The 27,397-nt window shown below is 40.8% G+C and overlaps 1 protein-coding gene and 1 long non-coding RNA gene across 4 annotated transcripts in view; one reads left to right on the forward strand and one right to left on the reverse strand.

The window, feature by feature from the left end:
* Positions 1–1,780: 1,780 nt before the first annotated feature.
* Positions 1,781–27,397, forward strand: part of LOC109550772 (uncharacterized) — a 33,109-nt gene continuing 7,492 nt past the window's right edge. The window contains exon 1 of the long non-coding RNA XR_002177442.3: positions 1,781–2,211. This is a non-coding gene — a long non-coding RNA (uncharacterized lncRNA). The remainder of the gene's footprint in view (positions 2,212–27,397) is intronic.
* Positions 22,643–27,397, reverse strand: part of RALA (RAS like proto-oncogene A) — a 76,558-nt gene continuing 71,803 nt past the window's right edge. For all 3 annotated transcript variants that reach the window (XR_012333869.1, XM_019940658.2, XM_019940659.3), the window contains one exon: positions 22,643–24,605. Coding sequence is in view for 2 of the 3 variants with exons in the window: in XM_019940658.2 (XP_019796217.1) it covers positions 24,483–24,605 (123 nt within the window). In the remaining variant the exon portion in view is untranslated. The remainder of the gene's footprint in view (positions 24,606–27,397) is intronic.

The following is a 27,397-nucleotide window of genomic DNA, read 5'->3' on the forward strand; positions in this document are numbered from 1 at the left end:
AGGTCTTTTCCTTCTTTTGTGTTTCTTGCCTAGAGAAGTTCCTTTAGCAGTTGTTGTAGAGCTGGTTTGGTGGTGCTGAACTCTCTCAGCTTTTGCTTGTCTGTAAAGGTTTTAATTTCTCCATCAAATCTAAATGAGATCCTTGCTGGGTAGAGTAATCTTGGTTGCAGGTTTTTCTCCTTCAACACTTTCAGTATGTCCTGCCACTCCCTTCTGGCTTGCAGAGTTTCTGCTGAAAGATCAGCTGTTAACCTTATGGGGATTCCCTTGTGTGTTATTTGTTGTTTTTCCCTTGCTGCTTTTAATATGTTTTCCTTGTATTTAATTTTTGACAGTTTGATTAATATGTGTCTTGGCGTATTTCTCCTTGGATTTATCCTGTATGGGACTCTCTGTGCTTCCTGGACTTGATTAACTATTTCCTTTCCCATATTAGGGAATTTTTCAACTATAATCTCTTCAAATATTTTCTCAGTCCCTTTCTTTTTCTCTTCTTCTTCTGGAACCCCTATAATTCGAATGTTGGTGCGTTTAATGTTGTCCCAGAGGTCTCTGAGACTGTCCTCAGTTCTTTTCATTCTTTTTTCTTTATTCTGCTCTGCAGTAGTTATTTCCACTATTTTATCTTCCAGGTCACTTATCCGTTCTTCTGCCTCAGTTATTCTGATATTGATCCCATCTAGAGTATTTTTCATTTCATTTATTGTGTTGTTCATCATTGTTTGTTTCATCTTTAGTTCTTCTAGGTCCTTGTTAACTGATTCTTGCATTTTGTCTATTCTATTTCCAAGATTTTGGATCATCTTTACTATCATTATTCTGAATTCTTTTTCAGGTAGACTGCCTATTTCCTCTTCATTTGTTAGGTCTGGTGGATTTTTATCTTGCTCCTTCATCTGCTGTGTGTTTTTGTGTCTTTTCATTTTGCTTATGTTACTGTGTTTGGGGTCTCCTTTTTGCAGGCTGAAGGTTCGTAGTTCCTGTTGTTTTTTGTGTCTGTCCCCAGTGGCTAAGGTTGGTTCAGTGGGTTGTGTAGGCTTCCTGGTGGAGGGGACTAGTGCCTGTGTTCTGGTGGATGAGGCTGGATCTTGTCTGTCTGGTGGGCAGGTCCACGTCTGGTGGTGTGTTTTGAGGTGTCTGTGGACTTATTATGATTTTGGGCAGCCTCTCTGCTAATGGGTGGGGTTGTGTTCCTGTCTTGCTAGTTGTTTGACACAGGATGTCCAGCACTGTAGCTCGCTGGTCGTTGAGTGAAGCTGGGTGCTGGCGTTGACATGGAGATCTCTGGGAGATTTTCACCGTTTGATATTATGTGGAGCTGGGAGGTCTCTTGTGGACCAGTGTCCTGAAGTTGGCTCTCCCACCTCAGAGGCACAGCACTAACTCCTGGCTGCAGCACCAAGAGCCTTTCATCTACACGGCTCCTTAATTTGGGATGATTCGTTGTCTATTCATGTATTCCACACATGCAGGTACATCAAGTTGATTGTGGAGCTTTAATCCGCTGCTTCTGAGGCAGCTGGGAGAGATTTCCCTTTCTCTTCTTTGTTCTCACAGCTCCCAGGGGCTCAGCTTTGGATTTGGCCCCGCCGCTGCGTGTAGGTCGCCAGACGGCGTCAGTTCCTCACTCAGACAGGACGGGGTTAAAGGAGCCGCTGATTCGGGGCTCTGGCTCACTCAGGCTGCGGGGAGGGAGGGGCACAGAGTGCGGGGCGGGCCTGCGGCAGCAGAGGCCTGCGTGACGTTGCACCAGCCTGAGGCGCGCCGTGCATTCTTCCGGGGAAGTTGTCCCTGGATCCCGGGACCCTGGCAGTGGCGGGCTGCACAGGCTCCCGGGAGGGCAGGTGTGGATAGTGACCTGTGCTCGCACACAGGCTTCTTGGTGGCGGCAGCAGCGGCCTTAGCGTCTCATGTCTGTCTCTGGGGTCCGCATTTTTAGCCGCGGCTCATGCCCTGGAGCTCCTTTGAGAGGTGCTCTTAATCCCCTCTCCTTGCGCACCAGGAAACAAAGAGGGAAGAAAAAGTCTCTTGCCTCTTCAGCAGGTCCAGACTTTTCCCCGGTATCCCTCCCGGCCAGCCGTGGTGCACTAACCCCTGCAGGCTGTGCTGACGCCGCCAACCCCAGTCCTCCCCCTGCGCTCCGACTGAAGCCGGAGCCTCAGCTCCCAGCCCCGCCCGCCCCGGCGGGTGAGCAGACAAGCCTCTCGGCTGGTGAGTGCCGGTCGTCCCCGATCCTCTGTGCTGGAATCTCTCCACTTTGCCCTCCGCACCCGTCTGTTGCTGTGCTCTCTTCTGCGACTCCAAAGCTCCCCCACTCCGCCACCTGCAGTCTCCGCCCGCGAAGGGGCTTCTAGTGTGTGGACACTTTTCCTCCTTCACAGCTCCCTCCCGCTGGTGCAGGACCCGTCCCTATCCTTTTGTCTCTGTTTATTTTTTTCTTTTGCCCTACCCAGGTATGTGGGGAGTTTCTTGCCTTTTGGGAGGGCTGAGGTTTTCTGCCAGCCTTCAGTAGGTGTTCTGTAGGAGTTGTTGCACGTGTAGATGTATTTCTGGTGTATCTGTGGGGAGGAAGGTGATCTCCGCGTCTTACTCTTCCGCCATCTTCCCGGAAGTCCCCCATGACCCTTTTTGAATTATGGTTTTCTCAGGGTATATGCCCAGTAGTGGGATTGCTGGGTCATATGGTAGTTCTATTTGTAGTTTTTTAAGGAGCCTCCATACTGTTCTCCATAGTGGCTGTGTCAATTCACATTCCCACCAGCAGTGCAAGAGTGTTCCCTTTTCTCCACACCCTCTCCAGCATTTATTGTTTCTAGATTTTTTGATAATGGCCATTCTGACTGGTGTGAGATGATATCTCATTGTAGTTTTGATTTGCATTTCTCTAATTATTAATGATGAGCATTCTATCATGTGTTTGTTGGCAGTCTGTATATCTTCTTTGGAGAAATGTCTGTTTAGGTCTTCTGCCCATTTTTGGATTGGGTTGTTTGTTTTTTTGTTATTGAGCTGCATGAGCTGCTTATAAATTTTGGAGATTAATCCTTTGTCAGTTGCTTCATTTGCAAATATTTTCTCCCATTCTGAGGGTTGTCTTTTGGTCTTTTTTATGGTTTCTTTTGCTGTGCAGAAGTTTTAAGTTTCATTAGGTCCCATTTGTTTACTTTTGTTTTTATTTCCATTTCTCTAGGGGGTGGGTCAAAAAGGATCTTGCTGTGATTTATGTCATAGAGTGTTCTGCCTATGTTTTCCTCTAAGGGTTTGATAGTTTCTGGCCTTACATTTAGGTCTTTATCCCATTTTAAGTGTACTTTTGTGTTTGGTGTTAGGGAATGATCTAATGTCATACTTTTACATGTACCTGTCCAGTTTTCCCAGCACCACTTATTGAAGAGGCTGTCCTTTCTCCACTGTACATTCCTGCCTCCTTTATCAAAGATAAGGTGACCATATGTGCGTGGATTTATCTCTGGGCTTTCTATCCTGTTCCATTGATCTGTCTTTCTGTTTTTGTGCCAGTACCATACTGTCTTGATTACTGTAGCTTTGTAGTATAGTATGAAGACAGGGAGCCTGATTCCTCCAGCTCCGTTTTTCGTTCTCAAGCTTGCTTTGACTATTCGGGTTCTTTTGTGTTTCCATACAAATTTTGAAATTTTTTGTTCTAGTTCTGTGAAAAATGCCAGTGGTAGTTTGATAGGGATTGCATTGAATCTGTAGATTGCTTTGGGTAGTAGAGTCATTTTCACAATGTTGATTCTTCCAATCCAAGAACATGGTATATCTCTCCATCTCTTTGTATCATCTTTAATTTCATCAGTGTCTTATAATTTTCTGCATACAGGTCTTTTGTCTCCTTAGGTAGGTTTATTCCTAGATATTTTATTCTTTTTGTTGCAGTGGTAAATCGGAGTATTTTCTTGATTTCACTTTCAGATTTTTCATCATTAGTGTATAAGGAATGCCAGAGATTTCTGTGCATTAATTTTGTATCCTGCTACTTTACCAAATTCATTGATTAGCTCTAGTAGTTTTCTGGTAGCATCTTTAGGATTCTCTATGTGTAGTATCATGTCATCTGCAAACAGTGACAGCTTTACTTCTTTTGCGATTTGGATTCCTTTTATTTCCTTTTCTTCTCTTATTGCTGTGGGTACAACTTCCAAAACTATGTTGAATAAGAGTGGTGAGAGTGGGCAACCTTGTCTTGTTCCTGATCTTAGTGGAAATGCTTTCAGTTTTTTACCATTGAGGATGATGTTGGCTGTGGGTTTGTCATATATGGCCTTTATTATGTTGAGGAAAGTTCCCTCTATGCCTACTCTCTGGAGGGTTTTTGTCATAAATGGGTGTTGAATTTTATCAAAAGCTTTCTCTGCATCTATTGAGATGATCATATGGTTTTTCTCCTTCAATTTGTTAATATGGTGTATCACATTGATTTGCATATATTGAAGAATCCTTGCATTCCTGGAATAAACCCCACTTGATCATGGTGTATGATCCTTTAATGTGCTGTTGGATTCTGTTTGCTAGTATTTTGTTGAGGATTTTTGCATCTATGTTCATCAGAGGTACTGGCCTGTAGTTTTCTTTCTTTGTGACATCCTTGTCTGGTTTTGGTATCAAGGGGATGATGGCCTCGTAGAATGAGTTTGTGAGTGTTCCTCCCTCTGCTATATTTTGGAAGAGTTTGAGAAGCATAGATGTTGGCTCTTCTCTAAATATTTGATAGAATTCGCCTGTGTGGCCATCAGGTCCTGGGCTTTTGTTTGTTGGAAGATTTTTAATCACAGTTTCAATTTCAGTGCTTGTGATTGGTCTGTTCATATTTTCTATTTCTTCCTGATTCAGTCTTGGCAGGTTGTGCCTTTCTAAGAATTTGTCCATTTCTTCCAGGTTGTCCATTTTATTGGCATAGAGTTGCTTGTAGTAATTTCTCATGATCCTTTTTATTTCTGCAGTGTCAGTTGTTACTTCTCCTTTTTCATTTCTAATTCTATTGATTTGAGTCTTCTCCCTTTTTTTCTTGATGAGTCTGGCTAATGGTTTATCAATTTTGTTTATCCTTTCAAAGAACCAGCTTTTAGATTTATTGATGTTTGCTATCGTTTCCTTCATTTCTTTTTCATTTATTTCTGATCTGATTTTTATGATTTCTTTCCTTCTGCTAACTTTGGTTTTTTTTTGTTTTTCTTTCTCTAATTGCTTTAGGTGCAAGGTTAGGTTGTTTATTCGAGATGTTTCCTGTTTCTTAAGGAAGGATTGTATTGCTGTAAACTTCCCTCTTAGAACTGCTTTTGCTGCATCCCATAGATTTTGGGTCGTCATGTCTCCATTGTCATTTGTTTCTAGGTATTTTTTGATTTCCTCTTTGATTTTATCAGTGATCACTTCGTTGTTAAGCAGTGTATTGTTTAGCCTCCATGTGTTTGTATTTTTTACAGATCTTTCCGTGTAATTGATATCTAGTCTCATAGCGTTGTGGTCCTAAAAGATAACTTGATAAAATTTCAATTTTCTTAAATTTACCAAGGCTTGATTTGTGACACAAGATATGATCTGTCCTGGAGAATGTTCCATGAGCACTTGAGAAAAATGTGTATTCTGTTGTTTTTGGATGGAATGTCCTATAAATATCAGTTAAGTCCATCTTGTTTAATGTATCATTTAAAGCTTGTGTTTCCTTATTCATTTTCATTTTAGATGATCTGTCCATTGGTGAAAGTGGAGTGTTAAAGTCCCCTAATATGAATGTGTTACTTTCAATTTCCCCTTTTATGGCTGTTAGTATTTGCCTTATGTATTGAGGTGCTCCTATGTTGGGTGCATAAATATTTACAATTGTTATATCTTCTTCTTGGATCAATCCCTTGATCATTATGTAGTGTCCTTCTTTGTCTCTTCTAATAGTCTTTATTTTAAAGTCTATTTTGTCTGATATGAGAATTGCTACTCCAGCTTTCTTTTGATTTCCATTTGCATGGAATATCTTTTTCCATCCCCTTACTTTCAGTCTGTATGTGTCTCTAGGTCTGAAGTGGGTGTCTTGTAGACAGCATATATATGGGTCTTGTTTTTGTATCCATTCAGCCAATCTGTGTCTTTTGGTGGGAGCATTCAGTCCATTTACATTTTTTTTTTTCTTGAGGTACGCGGGCCTCTCACTGTTGTGGCCTCTCCCGTTGCGGAGCACAGGCTCCGGACGCGCAGGCTCAGCAGCCATGGCTCACGGGCCCAGCCGCTCCGCGGTCGTGGGATCTTCCCGGACCGGGGCACGAACCCGCATCCCCTGCATCGGCAGGCAGACTCTCAACCACTGCGCCACCAGGGAAGCCCCATTTACATTTAAAAAAAATTTTTTTTTTACATCTTTTTTGGAGTATAATTGCTTTACAATGGTGTATTAGTTTCTGCTTTATAACAAAGTGAATCCGTTATACGTATGTTCCCATATGTCGTCCCTCTTGCGTCTCCCTCCTTCCCACCCTCCTTATCCCACCCTTCCAGGCGGTCACAAAGCACTGAGCTGATCTCCCTGTGCTATGCGGCTGCTTCCCACTAGCTATCTACCTTACGTTTCGTAGTGTATATATGTCCATGCCTCTGTCTCGCTTTGTCACAGCTTACCCTTCCCCCTCCCCATATGCTCAAGTCCATTCTTTAGTAGATCTGTGTCTTTATTCCTGTCTTACCCCTAGGTTCCTCATGACTTTTTTTTCCTTTAATTCCATATATATGTGTTAGCATACGGTATTTGTCTGTCTCTTTCTGACTTATTTCAGTCTGTATGACAGACTCTAGGTCTATCCACCTCATTACAAATAGCTCCATTTCATTTCTTTTTATGGCTGAGTAATATTCCATTGTATATATGTGCCACATCTTCTTTATCCATTCATCCGATGATGGACACTTAGGTTGTTTCCATCTCCGGGCTATTGTAAATAGAGCTGCAATGAACATTTTGGTACATGACTCTTTTTGAATTATGGTTTTCTCAGGGTATATGCCCAGTAGTGGGATTGCTGGGTCATATGGTAGTTGTAGTTTTTTAAGGAACCTCCATACTGTTCTCCATAGTGGCTGTACCTATTCACATTCCCACCAGCAGTGCAAGAGTGTTCCCTTTTTTCGACACCCTCTCCAGCATTTATTGTTTCTAGATTTTTTGATGATGGCCATTCTGACTGGTGTGAGATGATACCTCATGTAGCTTTTATTTTTTTTTTAACATGCCAGACCCAGGTCCAAGTGCTTTTATTTTTTATTTATTTATTTTTTATTGGAGTGTAATTGCTTTACAATTGTGTGCTAGTTTCTGCTTTATAGCAAAGTGAATCAGTTGTACATATACATATGTTCCCATATCTCTTGTCTCTTCATCTCCCTCCCTCCCTCCCCCCCACCCTCCCTATCCCACCCCTCCAGGTGGTCACAAAGCACCGAGCTGATCTCCCTGTGCTATGCGGCTGCTTCCCACTAGCTGTCTACCTTACGTTTGGTAGTGTATATATGTCCATGCCTCTCTCTCGCTTTGTCACAGCTTCCCCTTCCCCCTCCCCATATCCTCAAGTCCATTCTCTAGTAGGTCTGTGTCTTTATTCCTGTCTTACTCCTAGGTTCTTCATGACATTTTTTTCTTAAATTTCATATATATGTGTTGGCATAAGGTGTTTGTCTTTCTCTTTCTGACTTACTTCACTCTGTATGACAGACTCTAGGTCTATCCACCTCATTACAAATAGCTCCATTTCGTTTCTTTTTATGGCTGAGTAATATTCCATTGTATATATGTGCCACATCTTCTTTATCCATTCATCCGATGATGGACACTTAAGTTGTTTCCATCTCCGGGCTATTGTAAATAGAGCTGCAATGAACATTTTGGTACATGACTCTTTTTGAATTATGGTTTTCTCAGGGTATATGCCCAGTAGTGGGAATGCTGGGTCATATGGTAGTTCTATTTGTAGTTTTTTAAGGAACCTCCATACTGTTCTCCATAGTGGCTGTATCAATTCACATTCCCACCAGCAGTGCAAGAGTGTTCCCTTTTCTCCACACCCTCTCCAGCATTTATTGTTTCTAGATTTTTTGATAATGGCCATTCTGACTGGTGTGAGATGATATCTCATTGTAGTTTTGATTTGCATTTCTCTAATGATTAATGATGTTGAGCATTCTATCATGTGTTTGTTGGCAGTCTGTATATCTTCTCTGGAGAAATGTCTGTTTAGGTCTTCTGCCCATTTCTGGATTGGGTTGTTTGTTTTTTTGTTATTGAGCTGCTTATAAATTTTGGAGATTAATCCTTTGTCAGTTGCTTCATTTGCAAATATTTTCTCCCATTCTGAGGGTTGTCTTTTGGTCTTGTTTATGGTTTCTTTTGCTGTGCAGAAGCTTTTAAGTTTCATTAGGTCCCATTTGTTTACTTTTGTTTTTATTTCCATTTCTCTAGGGGGTGGGTCAAAAAGGATCTTGCTGTGATTTATGTCATAGAGTGTTCTGCCTATGTTTTCCTCTAAGGGTTTGATAGTTTCTGGCCTTACATTTAGGTCTTTATCCCATTTTAAGTGTACTTTTGTGTTTGGTGTTAGGGAATGATCTAATGTCATACTTTTACATGTACCTGTCCAGTTTTCCCAGCACCACTTATTGAAGAGGCTGTCCTTTCTCCACTGTACATTCCTGCCTCCTTTATCAAATATAAGGTGACCATATGTGCGTGGATTTATCTCTGGGCTTTCTATCCTGTTCCATTGATCTATCTTTCTGTTTTTGTGCCAGTACCATACTGTCTTGATTACTGTAGCTTTGTAGTATAGTATGAAGACAGGGAGCCTGATTCCTCCAGCTCCGTTTTTCGTTCTCAAGCTTGCTTTGACTATTCGGGTTCTTTTGTGTTTCCATACAAATTTTGAAATTTTTTGTTCTAGTTCTGTGAAAAATGCCAGTGGTAGTTTGATAGGGATTGCATTGAATCTGTAGATTGCTTTGGGTAGTAGAGTCATTTTCACAATGTTGATTCTTCCAATCCAAGAACATGGTATATCTCTCCATCTCTTTGTATCATCTTTAATTTCTTTCATCAGTGTCTTATAATTTTCTGCATACAGGTCTTTTGTCTCCTTAGGTAGGTTTATTCCTAGATATTTTATTCTTTTTGTTGCAGTGGTAAATGAGAGTGTTTTCATGATTTCACTTTCAGATTTTTCATCATTAGTGTATAAGGAATGCCAGAGATTTCTGTGCATTAATTTTGTATCCTGCTACTTTACCAAATTCATTGATTAGCTCTAGTAGTTTTCTGGTAGCATCTTTAGGATTCTCTATGTGTAGTATCATGTCATCTGCAAACAGTGACAGCTTTACTTCTATTCCGATTTGGATTCCTTTTATTTCCTTTTCTTCTCTGATTGCTGTGGGTACAACTTCCAAAACTATGTTGAATAAGAGTGGTGAGAGTGGGCAACCTTGTCTTGTTCCTGATCTTAGTGGAAATGCTTTCAGTTTTTCACCATTGAGGATGATGTTGGCTGTGGGTTTGTCGGATATGGCCTTTATTATGTTGAGGAAAGTTCCCTCTATGCCCACTCTCTGGAGGGTTTTTATCATAAATGGGTGTTGAATTTTATCAAAAGCTTTCTCTGCATCTATTGAGATGATCATATGGTTTTTCTCCTTCAATTTGTTAATATGGTGTATCACATTGATTGATTTGCGTATATTGAAGAATCCTTGCATTCCTGGAATAAACCCCACTTGATCACGGTGTATGATCCTTTTAATGTGTTGTTGGGGTCTGTTTGCTAGTATTTTGTTGTGGATTTTTGCATCTATATTCGTCAGTGATATTGGTCTGTAATTATCTTTTTTTGTAGTGTCTTTGGTTTTGGTATCAGGGTGATGGTGGCCTCATAGAATGCGTTTGGGAGTGTTCTTTCCTCTGCAGGTTTTTGGAAGAGTTTGAGAAGGATGGGTGTAAGCTTTTCTCTGAATGTTTCATAGAATTCACCTGTGAAGCCATCTGGTCCTGGACTTCTGTTTGTTGTAAGATTTTTAATCACAGTTTCAATTTCATTACTTGTGATTGGTCTGTTCATATTTTCTATTTCTTCCTGGTTCAGTCTTGGAAGGTTATACCTTTCTAAGAATTTGTCCATTTCTTCCAGGTTGTCCATTTTATTGGCATAGAGTTGCTTGTAGTAGTCTCTCAGGATGCTTTGTATTTCTGCGGTGTCTCTTGTAACTTCTCCTTTTTGTTTCTAATTTTACTGCTTTGAGTCCTCTCCCTCTTTCTCTTGATGAGTCTGGCTAATGGTTTATCAATTTTGTTTATCTTCTCAAAGATCCAGATTTTAGTTTTATTGATCTTTGCTGTTGTTTTCTTTGTTTCTGTTTCTCCTCTGATCTTTATGATTTCTTTCCTTCTGCTTCCTTTGGGTTTTGTTTGTTCTTCCTTCTCTAGTTCCTTTAGGTGTATGTTTCGACTGTTTGAGATTTTTCTTGTTTCTTGAGGTAGGCTTGTATAGCTATAAACTTCCCTCTTAGAACTGCTTTTGATGTATCCTATACGTTTTAGATCGTCGTGTTTTCATTGTCATTTGTCTCTAGTACTTTTTGATTTCCTCTTTGATTTCTTTAGTGATCTCTTGGTTATTTAGTAACGTATTGTGTAGCCACCATGTGTTTGTGTTTTTTACGTTTATTTCTCTGTAATTGATTTCCAGTCTCATAGCATTGTGGTCAAAAAAGATGTTTGATATAATTTCAGTTTTCTTAAATTTACTGAGGCTTGATTTGTGACCCAAGATGTGATGTATTGTGGAGAATGTTCCGTGCGCACTTGAGAAGAAAGTGTAATCTGCTTTTTTTTGGATGGAATGTCCTATAAATATCAGTTAAATCTATCTGGTGTATTGTGTCATTTAAAGCTTGTGTTTCTTTATTAATTTTCTGTTTGGATGATCTGTACATTGGTTTAAGTAAGGTGTTAATGTCCCCCACTATTATTTTGTTCCTATCGATTTCCTCTTTTAGGTCTGTTAGCAGTTCCCTTATGTATTGAGGTGCTCCTATGTTGAGTGCATATGTATTTATAATTGTTATATCTTCTTCTTGGATTGATCCCTTTATCATTACTTAGTGTCCTTCCTTGTCTCTTGTAACATTCTTTATTTTAAAGTCTATTGTATCTAAGTATTGCTACTCCAGCTTTCTTTTGATTTCCGTTTGCATGGAATATCTTTTTCCATCCCCTTAATTTCAGTCTGTATGTGTCCCTAGGTCTGAAGTGGGTCTCTTGTAGACAGCGTATATATGGGTCTTGTCTTATATCCATTCAGGAAGCCTGTATTTTTTGGTTGGAGCATTTAATCCATTCACATTTTAGGTAATTATTGATATGTATGTTCCTATTACCATTTTCTTAATTGTCTTGGGTTTGTTTTTGTAGGTCCCTTTCTTCTCTTGTGTTTCATAGAGAAGTTGCTTTGTTGTAAAGCTGGTTTGGTGGTGCTGAATTCTCTTAGCTTTTGTTTGTCTGTAAAGCTTTTGATTTCTCCATGGAATCTGAATGAGATCCTTGCTGGGTAGGGTAATCTTGGTTGTAGGTTCTTCCCTTTCATGACTTTAAGTATATCATGCCACTCCCTCTGGCTTTTGAATTTCTGCTGAGAAATCAGCTGTTAACCTTATGAGAGTTCCCTTGTATGTTGTCATTTTTCCCTTGCTGCTTTCAATACTTTTTAATTGTTTTAGATTTTTGCCAATTTGATTACTTTGTGTCTCGGCATGTTTCTCCTTGGGTTTATCCTGTATGGGACTCGCTGTGCTTCCTGGTCTCGGGTGGCTATTTCCTTTCTCATGTTAGGGAAGTTTTTGACTATAATCTCTTCAAATATTTTCTCTCTTCTTCTGGGACCCCTGTAGTGCAAATGTTGTTGCGTTTAATGTTTACCCAGAGGTCTCTTAGGCTGTCTTCATTTCTTTTAATTATTTTTTCTTTATTCTGTTCTGCGGCAGTGAATTCCTCCATTCTGTCTTCCAGGTCACTTATCCATTCTTCTGCCTCAGTTAATCTGCTATTGATTCCTTCTAGTGTATCTTTCATTTCAGTTATTGTATTGTTCATCTGTTTGTTTCTTCTTTAATTCTTCTAGGTCTTTGTTAAATATTTTTTGCATCTTCTCGATCTTTGTCTGCATTCTTTTTCCGAGGTCCTGGATCATCTTCACTATCATTATTCTGGATTCTTTTTCTGGAAGGTTGCCTATCTCCACTTCTTGTAGTTGTTTTTCAGGGGATTTATCTTCTTCTTTCATCTGGTACATAGTCCTCTGCCTTTTCATCTTGTCTGTCTTTCTGTGAATGTGTGTTTTGTTCCACAGGCTGCAGGATTGTACTTCGTGCTTCTGCTGTCTGCCCTCTGGTGGATGAGGCTATCTAAGAGGCTTGTGGAAGTTTCCTGATGGGAGGGACTGGTGGAGGGTAGAGCTGGCTGTTGCTCTGGTGGGCAGACCTCAGTAAAACTTTAATCTAGTTGTCTGCTGATGGGTGGGGCTGGGTTCCCTCCCTGTTGGTTGTTTGGCCTGAGGCAACCCAACACTGGAGCCTACCTGGGCTCTTTGGTGGGGCTAATGGCGGACTCTGGGAGGGCTCACGCCAAGGAGTACTTCCCAGAACTTCTGCTGCCACAGAACTTCCTTGTCCCTTGGTGAGCCACAGCTTCCCCCACCTCTGCAGGAGCCCCTCCAACCCTAGCAGGTAGGTCTGGTTCAGTCTCCCCTGGGGTCACTGCTCCTTCCCCTGGGTCCTGATGCGCACACTACTTTGAGCATGCCCTCCAAGAGTGGAGTCTCTGTTTCCCCCAGTGCTGCCGAAGTCCTGCAATCAATTCCCACTAGGCTTCAAAATCTGATTTTCTAGGAATTCATCCTCCCGTTGCCGGACCCCCAGGTTGGGAAGCCTGACGTGGGGCTCAGAACCTTCACTCCAGTGGATGGACTTCTGTGGTATAAGTGTTCTCCAGTTTGTGAGTCACCCACCCAGCAGTTATGGGATTTGATTTTATTGTGATAGCGCCCCTCCTACCGTCTCACTGCGGCTTCTCCTTTGTCTTTGCGTGTGGGGTATCTTTTTTTGGTGAGTTCCGGTGTCTTCCTGTCGATGATCAGCTGTTAGTTGTGATTCCGGTGTTCTTGAAAGAGGGAGTGAGAGCACGTCCTTCTACTCCGCTATCTTGAACCAATCTGTGTGTGTGTCATATTTTCGATTGCACACATGAGTGATATCATATGTATTTGTCTTTCTCATCCTGACTTCACTTAGTATGATAATCTTCAGGTCCATCCATGTTGTTTCAAATGGCATTATTTCATTCTTTTTTATGGCTGAGTAATACTCCATTGTATATACATATACCACATCTTCTTTACCATTCATCTGTCCAGGGACATTTAGGTTGTTTCCATGTCTTGGCTATTGTAAATAGTGCTGCTATGAATGTTGGGGGGCATGTTATCTTTTTGAATTATAGTTTTGTCTGGAGATATGCTCAGGAGTGGGATTGCTGGATCATATGGCAACTCTATTTTTAGTTTTCTTGAGGACCCTCTGTACTGTTTTCCACAGTGGCTGCACCGATTTACATTCCCACCAACAGTGCAGGAGGGTTCCCTTTTCTCCACACCCTCTCCAGCATTTGTTGTTTGTAGACTTTTTAATGATGGCCATTCTGACTGTTGTGAAGTGGTACCTCATTGTAGTTTTGATTTGCATTTCTCTGTTAATTTGTGATGTTGAGCATCTTTTCATGTGACTATTAGGCCATCTGTTGTCTTCTTCGGAGAAATGTCTATTTAGGTCTTCTGCCTTCTGTTTTGTTTGTTTTTTTGATTGGGTTAGTTGTTTTTTTAGTATTGAGCTGCATGAGCTCTTTGTATATTTTGGAGATTAATCCCTTGTTGGTTGCTTCATTTGCAAATATTTTCTCCCTGTCTGTAGGTGGTCCTTTCATTTTCTTTATGGTTTCCTTTGCTGTGCAAAAGCTTATAAGTTTAAGTCCCATTTGTTTATTTTTGCTTTTTAAAAAAATCTTTATTTTATATTGGAGTATAGTTGATTTATAATGTGTTAGTTTCAGATGCACAGCAAATTGATTCAGCCATACATATACATATGTATGGTTAAAGGACACTTAGATTGAAAGAGAGGAGATGGAAAAAGGTATTTCATGCAGATGGAAATGACAAAGTGGGGGTAGCAATACTCATATCAGACAAAATAGACTTTAAAACATAGACCACTAAGAAAGATAAAGAAGGACAATGAAACAGAGAAGGAGTCCCTTATAGGCAGCATACTGTAGGCTCTTGTTTTTCATCCAATCTGCCACTCTGTCTTTTGACTGGAGCATGTAGTCCATTGACATTTAAGGTAATTATTGATAGATACGTATTTATTGCCATTTTAAACCTGTTTTCCAGTTGATTTTGTATTTCTTCTTCCTTTCTTTTTCATTTTGTTTCTCCTGTTGCGGCTTGATAGTTTTCTTTTGTATTATGCTTGTGTTCTTTTTGATTTTTGTGAATCTATTGTATGTTTTTGAGTTGTGGTTACCGTGTTTCTCAAGTATGTTAATCCCTTCCTATGGCTACTTGCTTTAGACTGATTGTCATATAGGCTCAAACACATTCTAAAAAAACAAAATCTACATTTTCTTACTCTCCTCCCCAGTGTTTTATGATTTTGATGTCCTCTTTTACATCTTCATGTTTATCTTTTTGCTGTTCATTGTGGTTATCATTGCTTTCACAAAAATATTTTTATTTTTTCAATTTGTGTACTGTCTTATTTGAGTGATTTAGTTTCCAATTGTGATTTTTCTCTTTCCCATAGATTCTTGCTTCTTTTCTAGAGAAGACCTTTCAATATTTCTTTTAGGGTAGGTTCAGTACTGCTGTATTTCTTTAGTTTTTGCTTGTCTGAGAAATTCTTTCTCTCTCCTATTCTAAATTATATTCTTGCTGTGTAGAGTATCCTAGGTTGCATATTTTTCCCTTTTAGGACTTTGAATATGTCTTACCACTCCCTTCTGGCCTGCGACGTTTCTGTAAAGAAATCAGCTCATGTCCTTATGAGGGTTCCCTTGTAATTATCTCTTCTTCTCTTGCTGCCTTTAGAATCCTCTCTTAAACTTTTGCCATTTTAATTACAGTGTGCCTTGGTGTAGGTCTGTTTGGGTTCATCTTGTTTGGGACCCTCTGTCCTTCCTGTGCTTGGACATCTGTTTCTTTCTTTAGGTTAGGGAGGTTTTCAGCCATAATTTCTTCAAATACCTTTTTGATCCCCTTTTCTCTTCTCCTTCTGGGCCCCCTATTATACATAGATTGACATGCTTTATATTATCCCATAGGACTCCTATTGCTTTCATTTTTATTCGTCTTTCTTTCTGCTGTTCTGATTGGTTTATTTCCATTATTTTATCTCCCAGATCACTTATTTATTCTGCATTATTCAGTCTTCTGTTCATTGCCTTTAGCATAGCTTTTGTCTTGGCAAATGAGTTCTCTAATTTTTCTTGGCTGTCCTTTATATTTTCTAGTTCCTACAGTAATCTGCATTTCTACTGGGAACCTTTCTTAATTCAGTATTTTCATTATCTCCTTTTTGAACTCAGTATGTATTAGACTGAATAGTTCTGTTTCATTGTTCTTTCAGGAGAATTCTCTTGATCTTTTAGTTGGGAGTGGTTCCTCTGCTTCTTCATTTTACTTATATTTCTCTTACTCTATGAATTTAGGAGAAACAGTGATCTACTGTGGTCTTAAAGTGCTGCTTATATGTGGGAGTGTCCCTGTGTGGCCTCCACGCGTCTAATATTTTTGTTGCGAGGGCTGTTTTTAGTAGGGGTGTCTGCTGCATCTTTCCTCAGTGTGTGCTAGCCATTATCCCCTTGATAGGGGGTTTGACTGGTGTTTTGATGACCACAGCCTGCACTGGCTGTTGAGCAAGGCCGCCTCTTTGCTCTGTGGTCGTCACAGCCCTGTCAGGGGCAGGATGTGCTTCCCAGCTGTTGGAGTAGAAGCCTCCACATCTGTTTCTGAGCTTCGGTTTGAGGCAGGAAGGATTGGAGTGGTCCTGCTGGGACAGGAGCCCCAAGGATTCCTCCGCTGGAGATTTGCACCCAGGAGTATTTTCTGTGCTGTCACCTGACACCTGTTGTGTGGACTTACACAGGACACTGTTGTTCACACTGCCCTTGGCCTCACCTCTACTGTGGGGATGCAGGCAGTTGGCCTGGGTGTCCCTTGGGTGCTGTGTTCCCAAAGCCACCAGCGCTGATCTGTAGGCGCAGATCCACTGAAGTCTGGTATCAGGACCACAGGAGTCACGCACCTGGATTTGCTGTGGGAGCTGTGGAAACAGCCCAGCCCCCAGCCCAGCCTCCAAGTGTGTGTACCCGCAGAGCCCACAGCTGCTAAGGCCAGACCCGTCCCAGCCGAGGGAGCACCTGTAGTCCACTTGAATGCCCCACAGGCACTGAGCTTACAAAGCTGCTGGTGGTGGCATAAATCCATGGATGGCATGCTGTGGGGAGAGGGCTCAGATTTCAGCCCTGCTTCCTGAGTCATGCGGCCCCTCAGCTCTGATCTCAGCCCCACCTCCACGTGCGGGCCAGCCCCTGGTGCTTGAGTGATCCCAAAGCTCATAGAGGTGGCACCACGCCAGCTGAGAGCACGCTGAGACATAGGCTGCTGTGGAGGGCCCTGCCCCTCCCTTCGTGTGCCCCTTAACAGCGGTGCTTCGCTTCTGCCGTGGGCCTGGTCGTCTTCCACCTAAGCCGCCAGTTGCAGCCTGTGCCATGCTCTGGCCCCTTCAGGCTGCTTCCATGCAGTCAACCCTGTCCTCTCCCTGGGTCTGTCCTCTGAAGCCAGAGTTTTAGCATCCTGCCCCTGTATGCACCAGCTGATGTGAGTCTCAGGCTGGGGAGTGCAGAGAGGTGGCATGGGCCCTCTGTGCAGGTCTCGCTCTCCTCTGCCTGCCTCAGACCGGCTGTTGCACTCTCCTCCCAGCCTCAGAAGCTCCCTTTCTGTCCTGGCTGATTTCCCTTCCAGTGAAGGGCCTTCCCAGGGTGCAGGAGCATTTCCTCTTTCACACTTCCCTCCCAAGGGTGCAGATCCTGTCCTGATTCCTTTTCTTTTCGTTTTCTTTCATTCCACCCCTTATTGTGGAGATTGCTTGCACTTTGGGGTGTCTAAGATATGTTGCCAGTGTTAAATAGCTGTTCTGTGAGAATTGTTCCACATGTAGATGTGTTGGTTTTTTTCTAATTTTTTTTAACTTTTAAAAATATTTTTATTTATTTTTGGTTGCATTGGGTCTTCATTGCTGCACACGGGCTTTTCTGTAGTTGCAGTGAGCAGGGGCTACTCTTTGTAGCCCTTCTCATTGCAGTGGCTTCTCTGGTTGTGGAGCACAGGCTCTAGGTGCACAGGCTTCAGTAGTTGTGGCTCGTGGGCTCTAGAGGGCAGGCTCAGTAGTTGTGGCTCATGGGCTCTAGAGAGCAGGGTCAGTAGTTGTGCACAGGCTTAGTTGCTTCATGGCATGTGGGGTCATCCCGGACCAGGGCTCGAACCCGTGTCCCCTGCACTGGCAGCTGGATTCTTAAGCACTGCGCCATCTACAGGGAAGTCCCTGTAGATGTGTTTTTGATGTATATGTGGGAGGAGGTGAGCTCCACGTCCTTCTAGTCCACCATCTTGATTCTGTCTGTGAGCATCTTTTCATGTGCTTATTGGCTATTTACATTTTTTTTTTTAGGAAAAAAATGTTTTTGGATCTTCTGTCCATTTTAAATTGGGTTATTTGCCTTTTATTGTTGAGTTTTTAAATATATAGCCTAGATGCAAGTTCCTTATCAGATATATTATTTGCAAATATTTTCTTCCATTCTGTGGGTTGTATTTATGTTTTCTTGGTGGTATTCTTTGAAGCACAAAAGTTTTAAATTTTGATGGTTCAATTTTGTTTTTTTTGGTGTGTGTGTTATAGTGTAGAAGGCTTTGCCTAATCTAAGGTTATAAAGATTTACTTCTTTTATTCTAAGAATTTTGTAGTTTAGTTCTCACATTTTAGGTCAGTGATCCATTTTGAGTTAATTTTTGTGTATGGTATGAAGAAGGAATACAATTTCTTTCTCTTATTTGTGGCTGTCCTGTTGTCCCAGAACCATTTTGTTGAAAAACTATTCTTTCCCATTGAATTGTCTTGGCACCCTTGTTCAAGAGGGATTGACTATAATGTGAGGATTTGTTTTTGGACTCTCAATTCTATTGTTATCTATTTGTCTGTTCTTATGCCAGTACCACAGACTTGATTACTCTAGCTTTGTAGTAAGTTTTGAAATCAGGACTTTTTTTTTCAAGACTGTTTTGGCTATTCTGAATCCCTTGAATTTATATATAAATTGTTAAATTTTTCTTTATTTTTTTGGCTGCGTCAGGTCTTCGTTGCTGTGCACAACCTTCTCTCTATTGGTGGTGTGTGGGCTCTCTCTCTAGTTGTGGTGCACAGGCTCCAGGGCACGTGGGCTCTGTAGTTGCAGCGCACGGGCTCCAGGGCACGTGGGCTCTGTAGTTGTGGCGCACGGGCTCCAGGGCACGTGGGCTCTGTAGTGTGGCGTATGGGCTCCAGGGCACGTGGGCTCTGTAGTTTGCGGCACATGGGCTCTCTCATTGAGGCATGCGAGTTCAGTAGTTGTGGCGCGCCAGCTTAGTTGCCCTGTGGCATGTGGGATCTTATTTCTCCAACCAGGGATCGAACCTGCATCCCCTGCATTGGAGGGCGGATTCTTTACCACCACTGGACCACCAGAGAAGTCTCTGTCATCTGTTAATCTTCTTTCGTGAAGTGTCTGTTAGGGTCTTTGGCCCAGTTTTAAAATTGGCTTATTTTCTTATTGTTGAGATTGCAGAGTTCTTTGCATATTTTGGATAACAGTCCTCTAACAGGTGTGTCTTTTGCAAATATTTTCTCTTGGTGGGCGATTTGTCTTCTAACTCTGTTGATAGTGTATTTAACTTGCATTTCCCTAATGGCTAATGATGATGAATATCTTTTCATGTGTTTATTTGCCATTTAATGAAATATCTGTTTATGTCTTTTGTCCATTTTCTAATTGTTTAATGTTGAGTTTTGAGAGTTCTCTATATATTCTAGTTATATGGCCTTTTTTGGCTACATGTAATCATATATTTAAGAAAATTAATTTCAGTTATATGCATAATACATGATTGCACTCTTCATTTAAAAACGAAGATAAAGTTTAAACCCTCAAATCCTTTCCCTTTTCACCATTCTCTCATGGGTAACCATTATTACGTATTTCAGGTATATCCATCTAGATTAAAAATAGCTTTCTCAAGATAAACTCAGAGCATGTACATGGTGTTGTTTGTATATGGGTTTTGCCAAAAAGTTGTAATGTTTGTATCGTGGTGCAAGATGCATTTTTGACCCAAGAATATTGTAGAGATCTCTCTGTGCTGATAAATATCTCTAGTCTGTTCCTTTGAACTGCTGTATAGCATTGATTGTCTGACTATGTTAGGTTTATTTAGCCATTCCTCAGTTCCTAGACATTTAGGTAGTTCTCAGTGTTCCTTAGTAAATAATGCTACAGTGAACCACCTTGTGCATGACTCTGGGCACATGTGCAATTGTTTCCTTAGAGAGAGAGAAAAAGGGAATTTTGTGAATATTGAGGTATGTGCTTTTTATATTTGAGTAGATCCTGCCATATTGCCCCCCCCCCAGAATGTGTTTTTCCTCCCACCTTGGCCAACAACCACATACATATCTTTTGACTATAAGACCCACCCATTACTTTGTATCCCAACTGTCTACCAACTGCAAAGAGGAGGGATACCTGAGGTGGGCCTTGAACAGGAGTGGGATTTAGACATGTTGCTGGTGAGTGTCACATTTATTGAGTGCCTTCTATGTCACAGGGTGTGTACCCAACTCACTTTCGGTCCATCTCTACTTATTAGGAATTGTCACGGACTGGAGGGGACTAAGGAGGCATGGAGACTAAGTTCAAAGCGAATTCTAAGGTCCCCTCTAAGCCGACTTCTAGGGTCCAGGAAAACTATCTAAGTAGCTTTCCACCGAATTGGCGTCCTTCACAAAGATCAGTCCATAAACAAACAGATTTGGCATGTGACGGTGCAACACTCAGGGCGACAGCCTGCAATTCCTTGCGCTTCCTCCGTAGAGAAGCCCTCTCCCAGCAAAGGCCCAGAAGTTAGCTCTCATACCTGCTCCTTTCTCTTCTAATTCAACAAGGCTTGACTCTTACTTTTTGGCTGTTGTGAACATTTTGCCCTTAGGAGCATTTCCTAACTGCTAGGAGCTTGTGAGCACCTAAACGCTTCAGCTGTTGGCTTTCCTTGGGGCTTTTGACAAAAGTGATCTTGTTTTTCTATCCGATTACTTGTGCAAGTTATCACACGTCTCAGGGCCTCTCTTCAACAGATTGTTTTTGGCCGCGCGGCTGTTGGGATCTTAGTTCCCCGACCAGGGGTCGAACCCATGCCCTCAGCAGTGAAGTGTGGAGTCCTAACCACTGGACTGTCATGGCTTCTCTTAAACAGACGTTAGATGCTCTCTGGGCCCCTCTCTCTCCTCGTAAATGGTGCTTCTGTAAGGACTGAGAATACAGACGGCTGAATGTCCCTCCCCGCCCACCTCCTGTCTATAGGCAGTTGTCCACAACAGCTGCACTCAGGGCTGCTTGAGCAAAGGACTGGGAAATTATTTTGTAGTTAAAGAAATACGGGATGAAGGTTTCTGGCCTGCCAAAGAATGCTGCCTCTTTACTGATGTTATGGAAAAAGCACTGTAAGGCTGACTCCAGAGCTGAGCTCTGCACAAAGTTTTCCTTCCCACACTTGATCTTTCTCTTAGCAACCAGGCTGTAAGCGCAAGAGGCCTCTTCTGTTCATAGCAACCTCTGCAAACTCTCTGAAGGCAATCATTGACTAGGTGGCTGCAGCCTTGGGGGAATCCTGGATGTTTCCCACAATAGTACGGGCCACTGAATAATTAATTCTAGTCTCCACTCTACTCCTCTGTGCGGTGATTCAGAGCATGGACTCGGGAGCCAGACTTCTTTGCTTCCAATCCCAGTTAATAATTTTACCAGCTTTGTGGCCCTGGGCAAGTTATTCAACAGCTCTATGCCTCAGTTTTTCCCTCTGCAAAATGGGGCTAAGGACAGCACCTACCTCACAGGGTTAATATTAGGTTAAAAAATACAGGGAATTCCCTGGCAGTCCAGTGGTTAGGGCTGTGTGCTTCCACTACAGGGGGCCCAGGTTTGATCCCTGGTCAGGGAACTAAGATCCTGCAGGCTGTGCACGGCGCATACAGAATACACTGTGTTTGCTATTATATGAATTTACAAACATAACAAATAGGGGGTCTAGCCCCGTGTAAGGAGACCTAGACTTAATCTCTTATTCTTTAAAAACTTCTTTTCCTTTCCTTATGCATGGAACACATAGGTACTTTCTTCAGTGTGAATGTCTGTCCTTCCATCTGTTGTATTCCCGGCAGTGCCCACAGTAGGTGGTCCATAAAAACCTATCAAAAACTAAGGTCATGAAGGAAGACCTCTATTGACCTGCCACTCTTCACTTCCAAAGTCATTTGCTAAAGGGGACTTTGGTTCTCCATTAGCTTCAGGTGCAATTCAGACTCCTTAGCCCATGCCAACCCGTAGGACTTCATGAGCTATCTTCCCCTCCTGTGTGGGCAGCCAGGTGAATCTACTCTAACACTGGATTACTTTGAAAAGTTTAGAGGAAGTTTTGGTAAATAGTTTTACTCTTAGGGCAGTTAGATGAGGCTGCCGAATTCTTTTACATCCTTGTCACAGAATTTTGAAAATGACATTCCGATTCACTTTGAGACAATTTAATCTAAGCTTTGTTTGGAACCTAACATCTAACATCATGCCCATTATTGGTGTTAAAAATGGGTCCACACAGTGAGATTTAAAATGATGCCATTTATAACTTAAATGTGTTCGTTCTGGCACTGCTTATGAGTTAAGTAGGAAATTAAAATGAATTGGATTTTGAGGGGTTGTGTTCAGTATTGGGCCAGATCCTTTCTAACCCATAGGCTGGGTGATTAATAGGCCACAATTGCCCAGCAGACATCAAATGAGAGAGAATGGCCTGAAGTGTGATGAAATGGTAAGGGGGTGGTTTCTCCTGCCACAATTTGGAAATTCAAGCATCCCTGGCGCTCATTCTGATTTAGAAAATGAATATAAAGCTGCCACCTACCCACTCCAGCGTGGAGTAGTATTCTAAAAGCAGTGTAGACATTTGTGACTTTCAAGACAGCAGAAGAGTGTTTTCCGTGCAATTCTGCACATGGGGCTCCTCCATTTCTGAGCCTTGATTAAACCTAAGCAATGATGATCCTGACTGAGGAAATCTGGCACAGAATTCTTCTCACACAGAAGTCCCTAAACTAATGGCTCAAAAGATTGAGTTGTAGCCAAGGCTCTGGTAAGGATGCCCAGGTTGATAAATCTGAATTGTAAACATCAAGTAACACCACAAACATTTAAAAAAAGAAAGTTTATTGGTCTTTAAATGGCTCAAATTGCAAATAAACCGATCGGGTAGTGGCATCAGCCTAAGACATGTGATGCATCTTTGTCGTTTGGCTTCATAGCACCTCAGTACCCAGGAGAGGAAAGGTCTCAAAGCAAAGTCACAATGTTAGTGGTTAGGACCCCTGGTTAAATGAGACTGCAACAAGTACACACGGAGATCGCTGGGCCCACGGGGCCGCGCTTACATTGGTAACTTTAATTCTGCACATGGCACAGCCTATGAAAAATATGAAAGATGTACATCTCAAACCCTTTAAGGACAAATATTTAATATGACAAGCCGGACGTAATATCTAAAGAGTTCAGTTCCTAAATAGCCTGTTTTTGTTAACTTTACGTACACATCTGTCACCTGGAATGCCTGAACACATCTTTGACGTGCTGAAATTAGGACTGAGCAAAAAGAAACAAAAACTTTGTTGAATCAAACTGTCCTAGTCCCATTACAAAGAAAAGAAAAATCTGACAGTGGTAAATCTCCCATTGAAATCATGGCCCTCCAGCGGGCACGCCATACAGTGGGGACACAGCCTACTGTTTGGTGCCAGACATGTTTTCTGCACTATCCTTGGGTTTGGTTTTCGATGTTAACTTTAGGAAAACGTAGAGACAGTGTTATTCATTACGAACACAGCCTACAAATAATCCCAGTAACTCCCGTACAAACTGTAACCTCGGGAATACAAATTTAGAAGTTACCAGATGGCGAGCACGACTCTTCTGAAGTGTTCTAGTGCAAACCGCATTAGCACTGTCCACGCTTTTCCTGTGCTCTACACTCCAAGGAGATCAGAATCTTAACACATGCTCACCACTTGCAGAAAGGGATTTCCAGGGACCAGCATCTTAAAGAAAGAGGGTTCACTGAGACATAACTGGTACTGAATGCTCATAGTCTAAAATTATCTTACAAGTAGACGCTGGGCCTTCATTTTAAACTACCTTACACTTAGTTAAAAGCAATCAAGAAGCTCTGGAACCTTACTTGCAGGAACCAGAGTATGGCACACAGTTTAAATTTGGACAGACTCCTACCAGTAATTTCTCGAGAATCTTCTACACAAACGTTGTCCTCCATCCTGACATATATTCTCTCACCAGGACACATGGGCAATGGGCCCACGGCACAGTGAGGACACACCCAGAATGATGTAAGTGGGTTATCTTTAGGTTTCTAAATTAAGGCATATTAAAAAATTTCCATGTACAAGTTTACACCACTTTTCTAAGTTAATCACCGGGTAATTAATGCAGATTCACAGATGAATTACTCTCAATTGAACTATATGCAACAATCATGCCAGTAACTTTTTCTTCTATATTTTGCATAACAATGGTTAAAAAAAGTGGTACAGTTTAACTATCATGTTCACAATTGTCATCTGTCAAGGCAGTAGAAGACCAAGACATTTTAAAATGATATAAAATTTAAGCTTTATAATAAACCAGAGGAAGTAGCCTTTCCTCCCATTGCCCACCCCCATCTCACCTCTTGAATAGTTCAAGAAAGACTGCCAGCAAAACACAGGTGCCCACGCTACATTCAGGACTGTGATACATGTAGGCAATTACGAAATAAGTTGAACTTTGCTTCTTGGTGAAGCCACATTAATTTCTTTTTTAAGTGAATTTGACTCTCAGTGCAGTTCCAATTCATGCTTTTAGAGACACATAACGAATTCCAAAATGTTAAAGTAATTTCAGTCAATTGAGCCTTCAGTGGCAAAGCTTATAAATTATATTTCTTAGTATGGTCAAGATAAGAAAGGAGTTTGGGCTTTGATTATAAAATGCAGCATCTTTCTCTTATTCTCTTGGCTAAACTTTTCCTCTTCTTTTTCCCATTCTTTTCTTTGCTGTCTTCCATCTTTCTGGCTCGAATTTCCCTCATTAAATCAAAAAATACCTAGAAAGAAGAAAATAGGATAAATAAACCAAGTAGATCATATGTGCCTGGAATTTCTCTGATTCACAACAGTAAACCTGGGGAATATTATAGGAATATTTAGGAGCTCTTGTTTGGGGAGTACAGAGAGAGGAAAGCACCCAACTAAAGCCTGCTTCTCCAAGTATACTGAGAAAATGGGAAAAATGAATTTGGTAAAATGTGTTTACATAATATAACCTAATCTTTCTGTCTGAATTTTCAAGATAAAAATGAAAAAAGCACTACAAGTGAGGCTAGCTCCAAAGATATGAAACTCAGTAGGTTACATTTGAGAAATTTATAATTAGTAAATGTATTTTATCAATTAAATTTTAAAGTAATTTGTGTTTAATAAAATTTACATTTAATAACCTGGTTTTCTTCAGCCCTGTTTTAAAAAAACAGCTGTGGAAAATGACTGCTTCCTTTATCGTTCTGATACCAGGCACTAGAAAACAATTTTGTTTCTTGCACTATATTTGAGGATGTTTGATGTCTAGAAACTGGCAAATAATGGGAGATATTAGCCTAATAATTTAAAAATTACTACTGTAACCTTAAGTTCAATGTCAATAACAAATGTCTGAGTACACACTGAAGGGCCTAGAAGGATGTGGACTCACTGTACACAAATAGTGATGAGTGGATGAATAACTTCTATGCATCACACTTTTGCATTCTGGATTAAAAAAATGATTACTTCTAGAATAAAACTTGATAAGACTAAAAACAAATTCAAGAAAACTGAAATCATATCAAGCATCTTTTCTGACCACAATGCTTAGAAATCAAGTACAAGAAAAAAACTATAATAACAGAAACACGTGGAGGCTAAACAATATGCTACTAAAACAACCAATGGATCACTGAAGAAATCAGAGGAAAGCAAAAAATACCTAAAGACAAATAAACGAAAGCATGACAATCCAAAATGGACACAGCAAAAGCAGTTCTAAGAGGGAAGTTTATCGCTATACAAAATATATCTTGTATACAAAATACAGAAAAATCTCAAAACAACCTAATCTTACACTTAAAGCAACTAGAGAAAGAAAAACAAACAAAACCCAGTTAGTAGAAGGAAAGAAATAAAGATCAGAGCAGAAATAAATGAAATAGAAACAAAACCCAGAAAAGATCAATGAAACTAAAAGCTGGTTCTTTGAAAAGATAAACAAAATTGATAAACCTTTAGCCAGACTCATCAAGAAAAAGAGTTCAAATCAATAAAATTAAAGATGAAAAAGGAGAAGTTACAACTGATACCACAGAAATACAAAGGATTGTAAGAGACTACTACAAGCAACATATGCCGGTAAAATGGACAACCTAGAAAAAATGGACAAATGCCTAGAAAGGTACAATCTCCCAAGACTGAACCAGGAAGAAGCAGAAAATATGAACACAAGTACTGAAATTGAAACTGTGATGAAAAAACTCCCAACAAAAAAGTACAGGACCAGATGGCTTCACAGGCAAATTCTATCAAACATTTAGAGAAGAGTTAACTCCTATCCTTCTGAAAGCGTTCCAAAAAATTACAGAGGAAGGAATACTCCCAAACTCATTCTATGAGGCCACCATCACCCTGATATCAAAACCAGACAAAGATATCACCAAAATCACCAAAAAAATTACAGACCAATATCGCTGATGAACACAGATGAAAAAATCCTCAACAAAATACTCTGCAAACTAAATCCAACAATACCTTAAAAAGGATCATATACTATAATCAAGTGGGATTTATCCCAGGGATGCAACGATTCACAGTATCTGCAAATCAATCAGTGTGATATACCATATTAACAAACTAAAGAATAAAAACCATATAATCATCTCAATAGATGAATCTGATCAAAAGCTTTGTCTGCAACACCAATTTGTGATAAAAACTCTCCAGAAAATGGGCCTAGAGGGAACATACCTCAACATAATAAAGGTGGTATATGACAAACCCACAGCTAACATACTCAATGGTGAAAAGCTGAAAGCATTTCCTCCAAGACCAGGAATGAGACAAGGATACCCACTCTTGCCATTTTTATTCAACATAGTTTTGGAAGTCCTAGTCACAGCAGTCAGAGAAGAAAAAGAAAGGGAATCCAAATTGGAAAAGAAGTATCACTGTTTGTTTGCAGATGACATAATACTACACATAGAAAATCCTAAAGGTGCTACCAAAAAATTACTAGAGCTCATCAGTGTTCAGTAAAGTTGCAGGATACAAAATTAATACAGAAATCTGCTGCATTTGTATACACTAACAATGAAAGATCAGAAAGAGAAATTAAAGAAACCCATTTACCATCACATCAAAATACCTAGGAATAAACCTAACTAAGGAGGCAAAAGACTACAACTGTAAGAGGCTGATGAACATAATCAAAGAGGACACAAACAGATGGAAAGATATCATTTTTCTTGGATTGGAAGCATCAATATAAACTCAAAATGGATTAAAGACCTAAATGCAAGACCGGATACTATACAACTCCTAGAGGAAAACCTAGGCAGAACACCCTGACATAAATCACAGCTTTATCTTTTCCATCCATCTCCTAGAGTAATGGAAATAAAAACAAAAATAAAATGGGGCCTGATTAAACTTAAAAGCTTTTGCACAGTGAAAGAAACCATAAACAAAATGAAAAGACAACCCACAGAATGGGAGAAAATAATTGCAAACCATGTGACCAACAGGATTAATCTCTAAAATTTAAAAACAGCTCATGTGACTCAATATCAAAAAAAACAAACAGCCCAACGAA

The sequence above is a fragment of the Tursiops truncatus genome, chromosome 9 (genome assembly GCF_011762595.2).
Source record: "Tursiops truncatus isolate mTurTru1 chromosome 9, mTurTru1.mat.Y, whole genome shotgun sequence".
Taxonomy (NCBI): domain Eukaryota; kingdom Metazoa; phylum Chordata; class Mammalia; order Artiodactyla; family Delphinidae; genus Tursiops; species Tursiops truncatus.